This window comes from Cetorhinus maximus, chromosome 16 (assembly GCF_964194155.1).
Source record: "Cetorhinus maximus chromosome 16, sCetMax3.hap1.1, whole genome shotgun sequence".
Taxonomy (NCBI): Eukaryota; Metazoa; Chordata; class Chondrichthyes; order Lamniformes; family Cetorhinidae; genus Cetorhinus; species Cetorhinus maximus.
The window spans coordinates 71,595,695-71,614,867 of record NC_135894.1 but is presented as its reverse complement, the minus strand read 5'-3'; the positions used below and the strand labels follow the sequence as shown (position 1 = coordinate 71,614,867).

The window sequence follows — 19,173 nt, the reverse complement described above, 5'->3', positions numbered from 1 at the left end:
AAACAGAGAATTTGGGATCCACATCTTGCCGTTACTTTGCTGCTTTTAAGCACTGAATTCTTTGCAGTCATGTGCCAGAAAGCAGAAGCCCCCAAAAGCTGAGCACGTTTTCACGAGGCGGAAAGTTTATTTTCAGTTACTGTTCTACTATTTATGAATGTCTGAAAATGACAGATGGAAGACATCAGCCAATAACACAGTCAGTATTAGAAAGCTGTTCCTCATGGGCATCCGTGACGTGATCAAATCCTATTTTCACCTGATGTGTGCGCGCACACAACATCTAATGGAGATTGCTAGATTGCGATAATGAGTACGAAGCTTGGGCTCAGATTTCCGCCTTCCTATCCACTGAAGCCCAGTACTGGGCTGGCTAAGGTCAGTTTACCTGAGCAAAGGCCAAGGATATAACTTGAGGACTTTCCCATCCATGTCCAACATGGCTGCCGTGTTTGTTTACACAAGTGATTGTACTTGAAAGTATTTCATTGTACATTTAAATTATTCAAGTAGAGATTCTTAGAGATATAAGGTGGTATTGAAATGGGATTACTTCAGGAATGAATAACACATGCATCTCTTTACTGATAGATCCCACTCAAATGGGAGGACTAAGTATGCTGCTCTTAGCAGGAGAACATGCCTTGACAGCCAAGGAGGTAAGTTGATAGAAATGGCTTTGACCTCAGTGTATACATACTGTTTTCCGAACTTGCTTTCGGAACTTGAGATTGAATAACAACATTATACTTTACTGCACTTAGGCATACACTGCAGCTATGTTCACTATGCTGTTAGTTCTGCCTTTTACTCCATAATTTAAAAATACAATGAGAGCAAGTAAAATTGTTCATTAATCTGAATAGTTAAGAGAAAGCATGGCTTATAGTAACAGACAGTCGTTTTGTAGGTCAATTCATATTGAACAAAATTTGCTCTTGGTAATAAACCTGATGCCCTCAAACACTTGCAGATCTAATTCTACCTCTGTCACCACTATGCTCAACCCTTGTCAAGTATTTCCACTACATTTGAATATTTTCCATACTTTTGACGTTGTTCATCCTTTATTATTGTTCACATAAAATAGGGTGTTACTATTCCGTGGGGAGAGGATGGTGCATTTCCTTTTAAGGCAATCTGTTGTCAGATGCTCTTTTTCCATTCCACCTTGTATGAGGACTTATTCTGGGTTGTGCCTTTAGTTTTTTTCTCTCCTGCTATGAGCAGCACATGCATTGTCTCACACACCAAAAGATTTGCCATTTTTGAATGTTTGCTGGAACATAAACTCAAATATTCTCTTTATAGTCTTAGAGCTCATGGAGAGACATTGTCATTGCTAACTAAACTGGAGAAATTCAATTTCGCCAACGTCTGCAATTTATGGTCAAACACAGTAAGGTTGAACTCTAAGTGTGCCCTTTATTTGCTTATACTTCAGGGAAGGGTATTATGTATTTTTCACTGGAGGTCACTTGTCAGTACCCAACAAAATCTTTGTTGCTGGAGGCAGGATTGAGGATACCAGTGTGGATTGATGATTGCATTGTGAATCTGATAGTTTTGACCACATTGTGGTGCTGCATCTATAGTTATTTATGCAGGCTGTATAGATAAAACCTTTGCACGTTGGCCTCTTAACTTCTTGAGATGGTCAAGAGTGGTTAGGGAGCATTCAGTGCTCTCCACTGGTGACCTTCAGAATTATGTTGGATCTTAGTCTAATTCCCAATATTTCATGCTTTAAGCATTTCCTAGTGATGTCTCCCACTTTTTTATTTTGTACCTTAGTATGAATTTACTATTCTTGTGTAATCACTCACAAGTGGATACTGTTCATTTAATTATGTACGAATACTGCTACATGTTATAAATTCTACTTGCAGAGCTGGAAAGGGACTGGCAAAATAGTAGGTGGCAAAAAATCTTAAAACTCTGCCCTCGCTAAAGACCTTACAATTTAGCACCCACTTACTGAACCCTGATGATTAAGTGCTCAAAACTTAATAGTTTTCTTTTTTCTTTCCTCTCTAAGAAATGGAATTATTACAGTGAAAGGTATGATGGTTCAGCTGAAACTGGTTTCTTTTTTTTACGTCATGCAGATCTCCTCCAATACAGCACCATCAGGAGTCCCTGACTCGTCAAAGCAGTGTGGGAATTCAGCATTGTTTCAATTAGCAGAGGTATGCTTCCTGGGACTGGAATGATGCATAAAGAAATATATTGATGTTAGTTTCAGAAATGGCTTAGTTCTTCTACTGGAATGTGTGTGTGAGTTTATGGTGAATAAAACAACTTGTGTTTTACAGAAAAATAAATTACCCCCATCAGTATGTAAACCTTTCACAATTGAGGCTTCACAATCGGCTGTACAATTCAAAAGAGAATGCACCTGTGCACCCTTGTGAGAAGAACAGGACAGTAAACTTGCTTATACAAAAACAGATTAAAAGTAAAAGCTAAAATGGTTCACAACATTATGCAGCTGATAGAATCTCGGATTGGTATTCAAGTTATCAACTCAACTACCAAAGTCAAGTAAACTTTTGGTGCATTTTGAACATTTAATATTTATTTTCCTGTGCTTTTGGATTAATAATGGTATTGTCAATACATACACTAAATACAATGAGGCATCAAATGCCATCACCCATGGGTGACAGCTTGAAACATCTGCTGACTCATCTATGGTCACAAGGGTTTAAAGAGAACAGGTTAAGTTGGGAGGTGCTCAGATCCAATCTCAATCAAATTGTAGGATAAAGGGCGGGATTTCCCGCACCCGCCCGCCGCCAGGATCTTCCGGTCCCGCTGCAAGTCAATGGACTTCTAGCTGGGGCGAGGCCTCACCCACAGCGGGTCCCACCCACGACGGGGCCGGTAAATCCCGGCCAAAGTTTCTATTCATCTTCCAATTCAGTGAATGGCTGTTCAGCCAATAAAGTACTTTTATTGTTTGTTCACTGTTGTAATGTAGGAAATGCAGCAGCACAGCAAGCTCCCAACACAATGTGATAATGAACAGATAATCTGTTTAGTGATGCTGATTGAGGGATGGATATTGGCCAGAACACCAGAGTATAACTCCCCTTTTCTTTTGAAGTAGTGGCATGGGATCTTTCGCGTGCTCCTGAAAGGTTTACGGTCACGTTGATAGAATGCACCCCCAAAAGTGCAGCACAGTTTAAGTACTGCACTGGAGTGTCAGCCTTGATATTTGTGCTGAAGTTCTGGAGTGGGATTTGAACCCACAACCTTCTCACTCAGATGCAAGAGTGCTACCAACTGAACCACAACTGACATATGGGGTTGTTAATTTAAAAGAAATTGAATACTTATTTATTAGTTATAAATAAAGATGGGGTGGGGGGAGCTTGTTTGACTTGATGAGATGGTTGGCAATGTGAGGTCATGTGATGAAACTTCCAGGAATAAATCCAACCTGAGTTGGCAGCCCTCTTTGCATGTTGTCCTCCATTATCTTAAGTGGCAGTGGAAATTGTAGGAGTTTTTAGCCAAGATGTTCCTCTAAAGTTTCTGTTTAATTGTTACGTATTGGTTTTTTGCTTCAGATGTGTTCGGACCGGTTGGTGACAGAAGGAGTAAAAAATGAGCCTCCTACAGGTACCTCAGAGGATGGGCACACGTCTGAAGTCCCCACCGTTAATCCTGGATTAGGTACAAAGAATAACAATGATATTAAACCACAGGATTGGACTACTAATGACAAATCGCTGTCTTTGTTAACTGACACTTCTGTGACAAGTCTTAACAAAAGTGAAAAAATTAAAAAGAAGAAGAAAAAAAAAGTCAAACTCGAAACTACCAAAGCTGAAAAACAGACATTTAAAAAAAGCGGGAAAAAACGGAAATCGTCAGAGTCTGACATGGAAAGCTTAATGTACACAATTGATGCTGTTGCTAAGGGTGACTGGGGTACTGAAAAACCTTCAGGAAGCCCAGTGAAAAGTGGACGATGCTCAGCAAAGTCAACTGAAAATCTGTTACACTCTGTCTCTAGCCCACCAAAGAAAAAAATGAAACCAAAACAAATAAAATTACCTGCTGAAAAGATTTCAGAACTCAACAAACACGCAAAGGTTTCTGATCTCGAGAAGGTTACCATCAGCCCAGTCAAAACTGAAACTTTTTCTGTCACTGAGCAACTACTTTCCCATAATGCACTAGGTGAAGTGAAAGCTGAGAACAAGGAAATCAGTAAAAAAACAGAAGCATCTGGGTCCAGAAAATCTGAACGATCATGTAAAGGTGCTCTTTATAAAACTTTGGTGTCAGAAGGCATGTTGACATCTTTACGGGCTAATGTCGACAGAGGTAAGTCAAACGGTTCTGAATCAAACTCCCCTTGAATGTGCAATTTGCAGGGTTATTGATGTGCTAATACACTACACAATGAATGAAGGATATAATGTATGGTTTCAGTTAATTCTTGATCTCAACTGGAGAGGCACAAAGACAAATGAGGTACTTCTCCACAATGAACAGCCAAATTCAAAAGGGACAGTGCTATCTCTTGCTTCCTAGCATCTGTTTGATGAGCAACATAGACAGATACAACCAAAACAGCTTGCTCCCCTGGCTTTAGTCTGGATGTAGTGCATGGCTTGTAAGTGGGGGAAATGAGAGGGAGCTAGCAATGTGTGCAATGAGATGAATTAAAGCACAAGTTATATCAAAACAGCTCTTATCAAAGTCATAAATGACACCCTGTGTGATCATGGGAAAGGTAAACTTTTCCTGCTCATCCTTGTTGACCTGTTTGCAGCCTTTAATGCACTTGAGCACACCATCCGTCTGTAATACTTCTCCATTGTCGTCCAGCTGAGTGGGACCGCTCTCACCTGGTTCCATTCTTATCTATCTAACTGTAGTCAGTGAATCACTTGTAATGGCTTCTCTTCCTGGTTCCACACCATTGCGTCAGGTGTGCCCAAAGATCTATCCTTGGCTCCCTCCAATTTCTCATCTACGTACTGCCCCTCGACGACATTATTCAAGGCAAAGCATTAGTTTTCACATGTAAGCTGGTGATACCTAACTCTATGCCACCACCAGCTCCCTCGACTCTTCCATAGCTGCTAAATTATCAGACTGCTTATCTGACATCCAGGACTGGTTTGGCAGAAATTTCCTCCAATTAAATATTGGGAAGACTGAAGCCATTGTTTTCCATCCCTGCTCCAAACCCAGCTTCCCAGCTGCCAACTCCATCTCTTTCCCTGGTAACAGATTAAGCCAGTCGATTCACAGCCCTGGTGTTGCATTTGATCCCGAGGTGAGCTTCTGCCCCCGTATTCATGCCATCACAAAGATCGCCTATTTCCACCACCGTAACATCGCCTCTTTCTCAGTTCATCTGCTGCTTATTCGTGCCTTTGTTACCTCTAGACTTGACTGTTCCAACGCACCCCTGGCTGGTCCCAGATGTTCTAGCCTCCATAAACGTGAAGACATCCAACTCTCTGTTGCCCGTGCCTTAACTTGCAGCAAGTCCTTTTCTCCTATCACCCCTGTGTTCGCTGACCTACATGGGCCCCCAGTTAAGCAATGCCTCGATTTAAAAATTTTCATCATTATTTTCAAATCCGTTCATTACCTCGCCCCTCCCTATCCCTGTAATCTTCTCCAGCCCCACAAGCACTCCTCTAATTCTGGCCTGTTATGTGTCCTCAATTTTAATTGCTGCACCAATTGGTGGCCATGTCTTCAGTTGCCTAGGCCCCAAGCTCTGGAAGTCCCTCCCTACACCTCTCCTCCGCCTCTCTACCTTGTGTTCCTCCTCAAAACCTACCAAGCTTTTGGTCATCTGACCTAATATCTCCTTATGTGGCTCGGTGTCATACTTTGTTTTATAATACTCCTGTAAAATACTTTGGGACGTTTCATTATGTTAAAGGTGCCATATAAATATAAGTTTTTGTTGTTATAGATGGTGCACATAGACTGTGTTCCAGTTATAAGTCAATTAATTGTTGAATTGTGCACACTATCAAGTCATGATGCAAATACCCTGTTTTTCTACATGAGCGCACACAATATTCATACATTGACCTGTGGCCCTGGTGTTAATTGAAGCCTTGTTCCATGTCAACCAAGTGTGCCCAATGTTAAAAATTCAAACTAGTTTCAGGTGTGATTTTGTCAGGCATTGAAGATATTATTGGCATTTCTCTTCCACAATGTACGGTGATACCAATTGCTGAAACCTGAATTGAAAAACACAGGTTGTCCGGCCCAGGTGTTTTTGGCGTCCTTCAGTTAGCGTTATTTCTGTGGGGAGTTTGGTATGTCTGACTTCACCCTGAATAGGGCTATAACTGGATTACTGGGCTTTATGAATGGTACTTACATGAAAAATGAAGACATTATGAATGAGAAAAACACTTTTGGAATACTATATTAACCATACTGAACACCATTTCAGCTCTTTAATCAGGCATTGGTATTTCTCTTCTACAAGTACAATGATACCAATTGCTGAAACCTGAATTGAGAAACACAGGTTGTCCGGCCCACAGGGAGGCAAGGATTTCTGCATGAGACAAGAATTCTGCAGAATTTAGCACTAATAGTTTGGGAACCTCTGGCCTAGGAGCTTCTCTTGAAATCTTAAGCCATTCTGCGCTTATATTTATACATATGTAGCTCTGCTCACTGAATGATAATTGTAAATTGTGATTTAAAAGAAAGTGACCCTTAGCAGTCACTGTCCCACACCTAAACCTCAGCTGTAGTTCAAAAAGCCGTAATTCACAGAGACGTTGTCCCAACTTCTCACCCGTTCACAGAGAAACTCCTCTTTCGCCCTCCCAGCTCAACCTAGCACTCTTCCCAAAATCTCCCCTCAGCTCAACCCTGTACTTCTTTCATCACCCCTACTCCCGGCGCCCCCAGTCGGGAAGAAGTTATTTTACATTTCTATTCTCAATTCAACTTAGCATTGTTCCCTTCCCCTTTCCCTGGACTCCCAATTCAAGCCGGTCCTTTTCAAAGTCCCCCTGCTCCCCACCCTGCAATACCATTCAAGCTGGTGCTATTCTTCTCCTGTACTTCACTGATTAAAGCTGGCCCTCCAGCTTTAACATGACAAGTGTCACTTGTTCAGTCATGCTATCTCTCTCTCTCTCTCTTGTCGTTTCTAGCCAGCACTCTTTCCACTCCACGTCGCGCAATGTCTCCATTTCCTGTCAGTTAATGCTGACATTGTTCTTTCCTCCCTACGTCAAAGTAACACTCCCAGTTTCTCCTGCCTTCTGTCTCCCCTTTCATTGCCATCAATCTCCTACTGTCTCATCTCTGTGCTGCTGCTCATCACTGGGTCCCCAGCTGCTGCGTACCTGCTTTCATGGCAATTCCTGCCTGTAGTGTGCAGTGACTGGAATCCTTTCCATCGACAGTTGTACCTCGAAGGGCTCAGACAGAGTATGTTGATTTTTCTCATCAAATATTGACATGGCCTCAAATACTGATTTGTCAGTGTTGGCATACATTAAGTATCTCTCAGCACTTGTCTCCTTTCCATGGAATTCCTGTGCAATGAGTTGTACTAACCTTCAGCTCTGACCTCTACCATGGTCTCCCCTGGCTACCCTTTTTCTCCCTCAAGTCTAGTGTAGAGTGAAGCTGTTTTATTGTGTTTCTTATTTACTCTGGGTTCTGATGTTGCAGCTTTCAAAAGCTGTAAGGACTGGAATTTCAATACAAAGTTGAAAAAATAGCCTTTAATATTTAATAATGTTTGATAAGATATTTTTGCAACCAGATTGTATAAGTTTTCATTTTCCATGGCTATCCCTGAAGGTTAATTTGGGTGACAACATGCATATATGGCAAGAAATTCTTGTGTTATTTTGCCCAGTATTATAATGGTCAATAGATGGCAGTGTTGCAAATGTTTCCATAATAATGGCTACGTATGAGAAACATTTAAGGAAGGGTTTTCTGGAGAATCAGTGCATTGCGACTGCATAAAGCCACTGTCTTCGTCCCTGCCACAAACTCCACTCCCTAGCCACCAATTCCATCCCTCTCTCTGGCAACAGTTTGAGGCTAAAACAGACTGTTCATAACCTCGGTGTCCTCTTTGACGTGGAGATGAGCATGGCATCACTTGGACCACAGATTTCCACATTGCCTGACTGCACTCCAACTTCAGCTCATTTTCTGTTGAAACCCTTATTTGTGTCTTTGTTACTTCTATTTGACTTGACTTTTCCAGCCCTGGCTGGCCTTCCAATTTCTCCCCTCCATAAACTCATGGCCGATTAAAACTTTGCTGCTCATTTCGTACCTCTCACCAAGTTTCATTTCCCCATCACTCCCCTCCCTATCTCTGTAATCTGCAGCCCTACAACCTTCTGACACATCTGCACTCTTCCAATTTGGCCTCTTGTGCTTCACCATTGGTGGCTGTGCCTTCAGCTGTTGAGGTCCTAAGCTCTGGAATTACCCCTTAAAACCCCTCCACCTCTACCTCCCTTTCCCCCTTTAAAACCTATCTCTTTGATCAATCTTTTGGTGATTTTTACAACAAATAGGAGTAAGCAGGTCATTTTGGGTTGGCAGGCTGTAACTAGTGGAGTACTGTGAGGAGCAATGCTTGGGCCTCAGCTATTTACAGTCTATGGGTGGGATTTTCTGGCCCCACCCACCACCAGGATTGGCAGATCCTGCCGAAAGTCAGTGGACTTTTGGCTGGGCTGCCAATCTCCCGCGGCAGGTCCCACCATGACGGGGCTGGAAAACCCTGGGCTGTATCAATGACTTAGATGAGTGTAATGTATCCACGTTTGTTGACAATGCAAAATTAGATGGGAAAGTAAACTGTGAGGAGGATGCAAAGAGACTGCAAAGAAATAAAAAAACATGTTAAGTGAGTGGACAAGAACATGGCTGATGGAAAATAATGTATAGAAATATGAAGTTAGCCACTTTGGTAGGAAAAATATAAGCAGAATATTTTTTAATGGTCAGAGTTTGGGAATTGTTGGTATTCATTGGGACCTGTGTGTCCTTGTACATAGAAAGTTAACATGCAGGTACAGCAAGCAATTAGGAAGGCAGATTTTAACCTTTATTACAAACAGATTGGAGTAGAAGAGAAATAAGTCTTACTTCAATTATATAGGGCCTAGATGAGACCACACCTGGAGTATTGCATACAGTCTTGGTCTCTCTACCTAAGGAAAGATATACTTCCCTTAAAGGGAGCGCAACAAAGGATCACCAGTATGATTCCTGGGATGAGAGGATTGTTCTATGAGGAGGGATTGAGTTGACTAAACCAAACAGTTAATGTTGGAATCCATTTACAATAAAGTGCATCCTTTAGTTTATAAGTGAGAGCACCTGTTGCTTATTGGGGAAAGATTAGAGAATTATTCTTAATTGTATAAGAACCAGTGTACACTGCTGTGGGTGGGTTGGTGGGGGGGCCATGGGAATTCTGTGCCAGTGCACTCTGGTTTTGTGAATTAACCTTTTTTAAGCAAAAGACTGGTTCCAGATTCACCCTTTACTCAATTTATGAACAATGATTTGCACATTAAATTCCGTAGAGTTTAGAAGAATGAGAGGTGATCACATTGAAACAAATAGGGCAGAATTTTCGGGTCGGCGAGTGGGGGGCAGGACCCGCTCGCCAACATGTAAAATGATGCATGGTGATGCCGGGCGTGCATCCCGATGTCACTGCGCATCATTTAGATTTCCAGTTGAACCGTCAAAGGCCCATTAAGGCCTGTTAAAAACAAATTAAAATAGTTAAATGAGCTGCCCGTCCAACCTTAAGGTTGGCGGGCAGGTGAAGAGCCCAGGCGGCCTTCGCATTTTTCATGGAACCTCATCCACGGGCGGGGTGAAGTTTTTATAAATTAAATGAAGTTTTTCATTAATGTTCCTTGACGTATCCCAGCTCATGTGACACACTCACATGAGCTTAAAATATTTTCTTTCCTTTATTTAGCTTTCAGAAAACTTTAACTAATCTCCCTGAGGCACGGATTTCTGCGCTCTTTCGTGCACATGCGTGAAAGAGCACAGGCTTGCAGGTCCCGGCTCAGGGAATCCCCTCTGCCCGCACAGGGAGCACTCAGCGCTTCCGGGTGTGCGTCATGCTGGGCGGGCCTTAATTGGCCGGCCCACGTAAAATGGCAGCGTGGACCTGATCAGGAGCCCCGATTGGGTTCGCGCCCGCCCCCGCACAACCTCCCCCCCCCCCCCACCCCTGCCGACGGGGGTAGAATTCTGCCCGTAAAATTCTTAAAGGCCTTCAGGCATGGATGATGTTTCCCTGGAAAGTCAAAAACTGGTGATCACACTCTCAAAATAAGGAGTTGGCCATTTAGGACCAAGGTGACGAGAAATATCTTCATTCAAAGGGTTGTGAATCTTTGGAATTCTTTACCCCAGAACGCTGCAGACGCTCAGTCATTGAGTTTATTCAGGATAGAGATTGATATATTTTTGGATATTAGGGGAACCAAGGGCTATGTGGAAAGGGAGAGTTGAGGTAGAAGATCAGGCATGATTGCCTCAAAGGGCCAAATGGCCTTCTCCTGCTCCTATCTCTTACATTCTTATGTTCTTACCTGTCCTAAGATGATATTATGTGGTTCTGTGTGAAATGATGTTTGATAAAGCTTTTTTGAAGAACCTTGGCTTTTTATTACTATGTTAAAGGAACTATGAAAATACAAGTTGTTGTAAAGACACAAAACATTACAGTGGAAATTCACTTATTCAAGGTAATGAAGTCAACCCCCAGGTGGCAAAGAATCAAGATTTCCTAACTTGCTGCACACTGTTTATTACTCGCTCACTCCACACTCATCAGCAAAAGCATAATTTGCCTCCATTTACTCAGCCGCCCCTTGCTTCCCTCATGCAACTGCTTGACTAACTATAAACTGCGTGACTCTTCCAATACAGCTACAATGCTGGCATCTATCCAACAAAGTGGAAAATTGCCCAAGTATATCCTGTCCACAACAAATTCAAACTGGTCAGTTACCATCCCAGCAGCCTACTCTCAATCATCAGTAAAGTGATGGAAGGTGTCATCAACAGTGCTATCAAGCGGCATTTGCTCACCAATGACCTGCTCATTGATGCTCAGTTTGGGTTCCAGACCTCATCACAGCCTTGGTTCAGTCTTGGACAAAAGAGCTGAGCTCCTGAGATGAGGTGAGAGTGACTGCCCTTGATGCCAAGGCAGCATTTGATTAAGTGTGGCACTAAGGAGCTCCAGTAAATTTGAAATTGGTAGGATTGGGAGTCTTATTTTGTATGAAGGAAGATGGTTGTGGTTGTTGGAGGCCAATCATCTCAGCCCCAGGAGTTCCTCAGGGCAGTTTCTTACACCCAACCATTTTCAGCTGCTTCATGACCTTCCTTCCACAGGCACAAGTCAGAAGTGTGATAGACTTCTCCCCACTTGCCTGGATGAGTGTAGCTCCGACAACATGCAAGAAGCTTGACGACATCCAGAACAAAGCAATCCGCTTGGTTGGCACCCCATCCACCACCTTAAACATTCATTCCCCCCACCATAGGTGGCTGCAGTGTGTACTATCTACATGATGCACTGCAATAACTTGCGAAGGCTTCTTTGAAGCACCTCCCAAACCCAGGCCCACTATCATCTAGAACGGCGAGGACAGTAGGCATGTGCAAATACTATCACCTTTAAGTTCTCCTCCAAGTCAGACAACGTACTAATTTGCAAATATATCGCCGTTCTTTCATTAACTTGCGTGAAAATCCTGGAACACCCTCCAGTACCATCACTTTAGAATTCATAAAGTTGGCTCACCACCACCTTGAGGGCAATTAAGGGTGGGCAATAAATGATGACCTTACTTTGCTCATATCCTTTGAATAAATACATTTTTAAGGATTGTGTGAGCTACCCAAATAACTAGACAACAACAATTGTCCCCATTGTGCAGAGGTAAGATCTAAAAGGGAATATGTATTCACCTGCAGTGATAACGTCTGTAACCTGATGTTTGTGGAACTGCCTGTTTAAACTCACCTCTCATCAGCAGATGAGCACTTTTGAAGAGACAGGGAGCGTTCTGTATAGATTTTAACTTTGTCAGCTCTGCTAAGATCAGTGATCTGGAAGCTGCCAAAGGAATCGCTGGAAGTGAAGGTATACTGACTTTAATGCTTACCTCAGCAGCTGGGAGAAAAGGGGCACGATTCACATAGGGGGCACTTTGTCTATCAGTCCATCTGTCCTGTGACTGATCTGGCAGCTGGCAGGCAGATACTGTGAGGAACAAGGTCAGATGTCTTGTCTTGTCTCACTGCATGGAGGACTGCAGATCTCAGATTGTAGTGTAGCTGATGATTTTGTGCAGTTCAAAATGCAGAGTGGTAGGCGTAGTTAATGTTTCCCATTGTATACATGGCTCAAAAGGTTTGCTAATGAATTGTCAAATAAATTCACAATTTGGAAAAAATGGCAAATTGAAACTCTTATTTTAATGATATAAATTTTCCTTATTTAAGCAGTTAGTTACAAAAAAGAACTTTGGAGAAGTTGACCTTGAAAAGATGTAAGCTAATTCATTGCTGGGGGTAAGAATTGGGTTCTGAAGGAGCCTGATGGCTTGCTCTCAATTTGCATGGTGGAATATAGATCCAACTTCTGGAGTCTTCACAGAATGGTACAGAAATGTATTTGCATTTTTTTTTTAGGTAAGAAAGCCTCAGGGAAGGGAGGTTCATCTGACCATGAGGGATGTTGGAAGGAGGAAGATTGGCCATTTTCAAACGTTGGGACCAGTGGAACCAAAAAGTTGAAGAAGTTGAAACAGAAAGATGAATCTGCTCTTGGGTAAGAAATCCAGTTTCTTTCTCTGCTTTCCCTGCCACTCATGTTAGGGATTTAACCTGGCAGCCTGTCTGCCATTCATGTTTAGCTAATGGTTTTGTGTGTAGAACAGTCTTTTGTGTCTGTCTTTGCAAACTCTACTATTATAAAATGTACTCATCACTGATATCTGATTTTCAGTGGACCTTGAAAGAAAGGATTATACCTATGACACCATCAAGTCTCTTGTCTGTATGCTTTTAACTGTGACTGATAGCCTGATATTTTATCTGCATGGATGATGTGTCAGCTATTAAAGAGTACTTGGTTTTTCAGAATATTCTGCCATCAAGAATATTTCAAAATGTGTTCACATAAACTGTTTTTTTCCTCCGTAACTGAGTAATATTGAGGATTTGTTTAGGGATGGAAAAATTCTGCCAGTGTTTTATTATGTTTCTCACTTCTGCCTATACCCTCTTCAATCCTAGGTCTTTTACGTTTTGCACGTTAGCATTATTAGTTTTAATACACATCCTTCTAGTTTTTGTAAATCACAATTAACATGCAATTTTGCAAGGGAGGGACCTTGTGAAAGTATCTGGGTTGTTCTTGCATGTTATCAGTCATACCAACCCCGTTCTGAACCTGCATCTCTCTACAAGGTGTGACCAAAGTCTGGAGCAAATTACCCAGATACTGCTCCCCTGTGTCCAAGTGTTTCCAATGTGCATTTCAGCTCAATAACTCTGAGCCCCAGAGATTCAAGATGGAGATATCCACTGCAGATGTGATCACTCAGATAGTCTCTGTGCCCACTAACTCCTACATATTACAGTCCAGACACACAAGCTGTTCTGCCATCGTGGTCTGGATTATTTATACCCTCTTTTTAGATTGTTGTAAGTATTTATCTTTTCTACACACTTCCTTGCACTAAGCACCAAAAAACTGGACAAAAGTTTTTAAATACATACTATATATAGCAAGCTTACACGAACCGCTACACTGGAAGCAAAGAGCAGCACCTCCTTTTCCCTCTGCACCGAATTCCCACTTACACCAAATTCCCAACTTTTGCACTCTGTTTACTGTACAGCCTGTTCTGCTGTCACCCTGTGCTGGCCATTCTATCCAACAAAGTTCACCTGGTTTAATTTGGCACTGAAGGAGAAACCTTAAAACTTGTGGATGACCAAGACCATCAAAATAATGCATTTGAGAACTCTATTCTTTGCCTTCCAGGTTGGGGAATCTAGAGCAGGAATTTGCCAAGAAATTCAACAGCCTTCCACAATATAGCCCAGTAACCTTTGACCGCAAGAACACAACAGTGACAAGGAAAAAGAAAAAGAATAGGAGTGGATCCACTGAGCAACAAAAAAGTGATAAAGGTAGGACAGGAGGATATAAAGTAGTCTAGATGTATTTTAATTTTGGATGTCTAGAAGTAAACATGCCATCTAGTGGTTGCCAAAGCCCTTGTAGATTTCAGGCTACTTGTATACCATACAGAAAATGCTTGAAATACTCAGCAGGTCAGGCAGCGTCTGTGGAGATGGAATTGGAGTTAACATTCAGGTCGATCATGAAAGATCACCGACATACATAGGAACATACAAAATAGGAGCAGAAGTAGGCCATTCGGCCCCTCGAGCCTGCTCCACCATTCAATAAGATCATGGCTGATCTATTTGTATTTCGAGTTCCACATTCCCATCTACCCCCGATAACCTTTGATTCCCTTGCCTAGCAAGAACCTATCTACCTGCGCCTTAAAAATATTCAATGACCCCGTCTCCACCGCCTTCTGAGGCACTGTGTTCCAAAGTCGCACAACCCTGAACCATAAACTCTGTTTCCCTCTCCACTCATGTTGCCTGACCTGCTGAGTATTTATCGTGTTTTTATTTCAGATTTCCAGCATCTGCAGTATTTTTGCTTTTGCACTTATGTACCTTAATTAGACATGTTTAGCTGCTTTCTGGATTCCTACATGTTTTGAAAGAAGGGAAACAACAATGACATGTATTCATATAGCATCTGTTAACATAGAAAGTCCCAATGTGCTCTACAGCGACATAATTGGACACAAATATTTGCCTAGCCAAAGGAAGAGAGATTAGGGAAGGTTTTCAAAGGTTTGGTCAAAAATCTTTTTGCAAACAGTTTGGTTCAATCAAAGACTGGCTGGGAGGGTGATGGAATTAGTGACAAGTGTACAGAATTTGTGACGTAAGTCAAAGATGATGGCCTCGGCCTTCCTAATATTTAACTGGTTTAAATCAATCAAGATTGGATGTCAGGTAAGGGGACCCAGAGAGCAGGAATGCAGGAGCTTCAGCCCTTGCAATTGTCCAACAGGTTTGAGGTTTTTTCAGCTTGTTTGGATGAGAGTGGGGGCTGCAGGGTGGATGAACTAACTGGCCTTGGCACCGTGGTACAGGAAGCCATTCAGGTAGGAGGAGTTACAAGGAACGTAGTGGTAGTAGGGGTCCCTATAGTCAGAGGGACTGACACCATTCTCTGCAGCAAAGAGCGTGAGTTCAGACGGCTGTGTTACCTGCTGATGCCAGGGTTCAGTACAACTGCTTGGGGCTGGAGAGGAACTTACAGTGGGAGGGGGGGACCCGATCATGGCGGTCCATGTTGGCACCAGTGACATAGGCAGGACAAAGAAGGAGGTTCTGCACAGTCAGTACGAGGAGCTTGGCACCAAATTAAGAAGCAGAACCTCAAAGGTCATAATCTCTGGATTATTACCTGAGCCATGTGCAAATTGGCACAGGAAAAATCAGATTAGATGATGAATGCGTGGCTTAAAGCCTGGTTTGAGCGAAGTGGGTTCCAGTTCGTGAGGCACTGGCAGCAATACTGGGGAAAATGGGATCTGTACCATTGGGATGGTCTATACCTGAACCGTGCTGGGACCGGTGTTCTTGTGAGCCACACAACAAGGGAAGTAGAAAGGGTTTTAAACTAAGTAGTGGGGGCAAGAGATCAAATTTGGGAAGATGTGATAAATCAAAGAGTAGAGACAAAGAGAAAGGTATTATTACAGGAAATGAAAAACAGACCGTAACAGGAAGAGATAGAGAGTACAAATCTAACCGTAAATCAACAGATGGGACGAGAGGTTATAAAAACAATAAAAAGATAAAACTAAAGGCTCTGTACCTTAATGCACGAAGCATTTGAAACAAAACAGATGAACTGAGAGTGCATATAGAAATAAATAAGTTCGATATGATAGCCATTACAGAGACATGGCTACAGGAGGACATGGATTGGGACCTGAATATGAAAGGGTATAGGACATTTAGGAAGGACAGGAAGTGAGGAAAGGGGGGCGGGGGCACTGTTAGCCAATGATGGTATTAGCACAGTAGAGAGGGATGACCTAAGTTCAGGAAACCAGGATGTGGAAACGGTTTGGGTAGAGATGAGAAATGGTAAAGGGAAGAAGTCACTTGTGGGAATCGTGTACAGACCCCCTAATAGTAACCACATGGTAGGGTGGAGCACAAAGGAAAAAGTAATGGGAGCTTGTCAGAAAGGCATGGCAATAATCATGGGAGATTTTGACACACACAAAAACAAAAAATGCTGGGAAACTCAGCAGGTCTGACAGCATCTGTGGAGAGAAAAACAGACTTTCTGCTGTCAGATGCTGTCAGACTTGCTGAGTTTTTCCAGCATTTTTTGTTTTTGTTTCAGATTTCCAGCATCCGCAGTATTTTGCCTTTACGTTATATATATAGATTTTAATCTACATGTAGACTGGAAAAGTCAGATGGGCAAAGGTAGCCTAGATGAGGAGTACATTGGATGTTTTCAGGATAGTTTCCTAGAACAGCATGTTCTGGGGCCAACTAGAGAGCAGACTATACTAGACCTGGTGTTGTGCAACGAGATGGGATTAATTAATGACCTCATAGTGAAGGCGCCCTTAGGTAGCAGCGACCATAATATGATTGAATTTTGCATTCAGTTTGAGGGAGAGAGGAGTGAGTCTGAGACCATGTTTTTAAACTGAAATAAGGGCAATTATGAGGGCATGAAAGCAGAGCTGGCTAAAGTGAATTGGCAAATTAGCTTAAGGGATAGGTCAATAGAAATGCAGTGGCAAAAATTTAAGGGGTTACTTCAGCAAACACAGAATAAACACTTTCCAACAAGTAAGAAAATGTCCAAGTAACCGTGGTTAACCAGAAAGGTTAAAGATAGGATCAAACTTAAAAAGTATATAATTGTGCGAAGATAGGTGGAAGGTCCGGAGATTGAACAGAATATAAGGAATAGCAAAGGATGATTAAAAGATTAATAAGGAGAGAAAAATTAGAGTGCAAGAGTAAGCTAGCCAGAAATATAAAAACGAATAGTAAGAGTTTCTATAAGTATTTAAAGAAGAAACACGTTAACAAAGGGAGCATTGGTCCTATAGAAAGTGAGTCTGGAGAATTGATAATGGAAAACAAGGAGATGGCAGATGAATTAAACAGGTATTTTGCATCAGTCTTCACTACAGAGGATACAAGTAACATCCCAGAAGCATCTGTAAATCAGGAAATGGAATGTAGGGAGGAACTCAGGAAAATTACAATCACCAGAGAAGTGGTACTGAGTAAACTGATGGAGCTGTGGGCTGACAAATGCCCGGGTCCTGATGGAATTCATCATAGGGCCTTAAAAGAAGTGGCTAGTGAGATAGTTGATGCATTGGTCTTAATTTTCCAAAACTCCCTAGATTTGGGGAAGGCCCCATTAAATTGGAAGATAGCAAATGTAACTCCATTATTCAAAAAGGGAGACAGAAAGTGGGAAACTACAGGCCAGTTAGCTTAACATCTGTCATAGGGAAAATGTCAGAAGCTATTATTAAAGAAGGTATAGCAGGGCACTTGGATAAGTTCAAGGTGATCATGCAGAGTTAACATGGTTTTGTGAAAGGGAAATCATGTTTAATCAACTTATTGAAGTTCTTCGAGGAAGTAACATGTGCTGTGGATAAAGGGGAACCAGTGGATGTACTGTATTTAGATTTCAAGAAGGCATTTGATAACGTGCCACATCAAAGGTTATTGTGGAAAATAAAAGCTCATGGTATAGGGGGTAACATATTAGCATGGATAGATGATTGGCTGGCTAACAGGAAGCAGAGAGTAGGTATAAATGGGCCTTTTTCAGGTTGGCAAGCTGTATCGAGCTGTGTGCCACAGGGATCAGTGCTGGGACCTCAACTGTTTACAACTTATATTCATGACTTGAATGAAGGGATGGATGGGATGGTTGCCAAATTTGCCGATGGTACAAAGATAGGTAGGAAAACAAGTTGCGAAGAGGACATAAGGAGGTTACAAAAAGATATAGATAGGTTAAGTGAGCAGGCAAAGATCTGGCAAATGAAGTATAATGTGGGAAAATGTGAAATTGTCCATTTGGGCAGGAAGGATAAAAGAGAAGCATATTATCTAAATGGTAAGAGATTGCAGAGCTCTGAGATGCAGAGGGATCTGGGTGTCTTAGTGCATGAATTGCAAAAGGCTAGTATGCAGATACAGCAAATAATAAGGAAAGCTAACAGAATGTCATCATTTATTGTGAGGGGAATTGAATACAAAAGTAGGGAGGTTATGCTTCAGTTATACAGAGCACTAGTGAGACCACATCAGTACTGTATACAGTATTGGTGACCTTACTTAAGAAGGATGTAAATGCATTGGAAGCAGTTCAGAGAAGGTTTACCAGACTAGTACCTGGAATGGACAGGTTGTCTTATGAGGAAAGGTTGGACAGGCTAGGCTTGTATCTGCTTGAGTTTAGAAGAACAAGAGGCGATCTGATTGGATGTGGAGAGGATGTTTCCTCTTGTGGGAAAATCTAGAACTTGGGTTCAAAAATATGGGATCGCCCATTTAAATTGGAGATGAGGCGAAATGTTTTCTCATAGCGTCGTGAGTCTTTGGAACTCTCATCCTGAAAAGGCGGTGGAAGCAGAGTCTTTGAATATTTTTAAGGCAGAGGTGGATAGATGCTTGGTAAGCAAGGAGGTGATAGGTTATTGGATGTAGGCAGGATGCAGATTTGAGGTTACTATCAGATCAGCCATGATCTTATTAAATAGCGGAGCAGGCCCAAGGGGCTGAGTGGCCTACTCTTCCTTGTTTGTATATATGTTCATATGTAGATAACCGGCCTGATAATACAGAAGCAGTTGTGGGGTTGAGGGGTGGTGGAAAGATAGAGTTAAGTGTCACTACTATATGGAAGTTCACCCCATGTCTTTGGATGATATTGATGAGGGGAAAAATGTGGATTAGGAAGAA

The 19,173-nt window shown here is 42.1% G+C and overlaps 1 protein-coding gene across 8 annotated transcripts in view; it reads left to right on the top strand.

Moving 5' to 3' along the window:
* The window catches only part of bbx (BBX high mobility group box domain containing), a 206,377-nt gene that overhangs the window by 167,206 nt on the left and 19,998 nt on the right, over positions 1–19,173 (top strand). For all 8 annotated transcript variants that reach the window (XM_078560039.1, XM_078560038.1, XM_078560034.1 and 5 more), the window contains 5 exons: positions 592–659; positions 2,109–2,189; positions 3,579–4,341; positions 12,733–12,871; positions 14,093–14,241. In XM_078560039.1, coding sequence (XP_078416165.1) covers positions 592–659; positions 2,109–2,189; positions 3,579–4,341; positions 12,733–12,871; positions 14,093–14,241 — 1,200 coding nt within the window. The remainder of the gene's footprint in view (positions 1–591; positions 660–2,108; positions 2,190–3,578; positions 4,342–12,732; positions 12,872–14,092; positions 14,242–19,173) is intronic.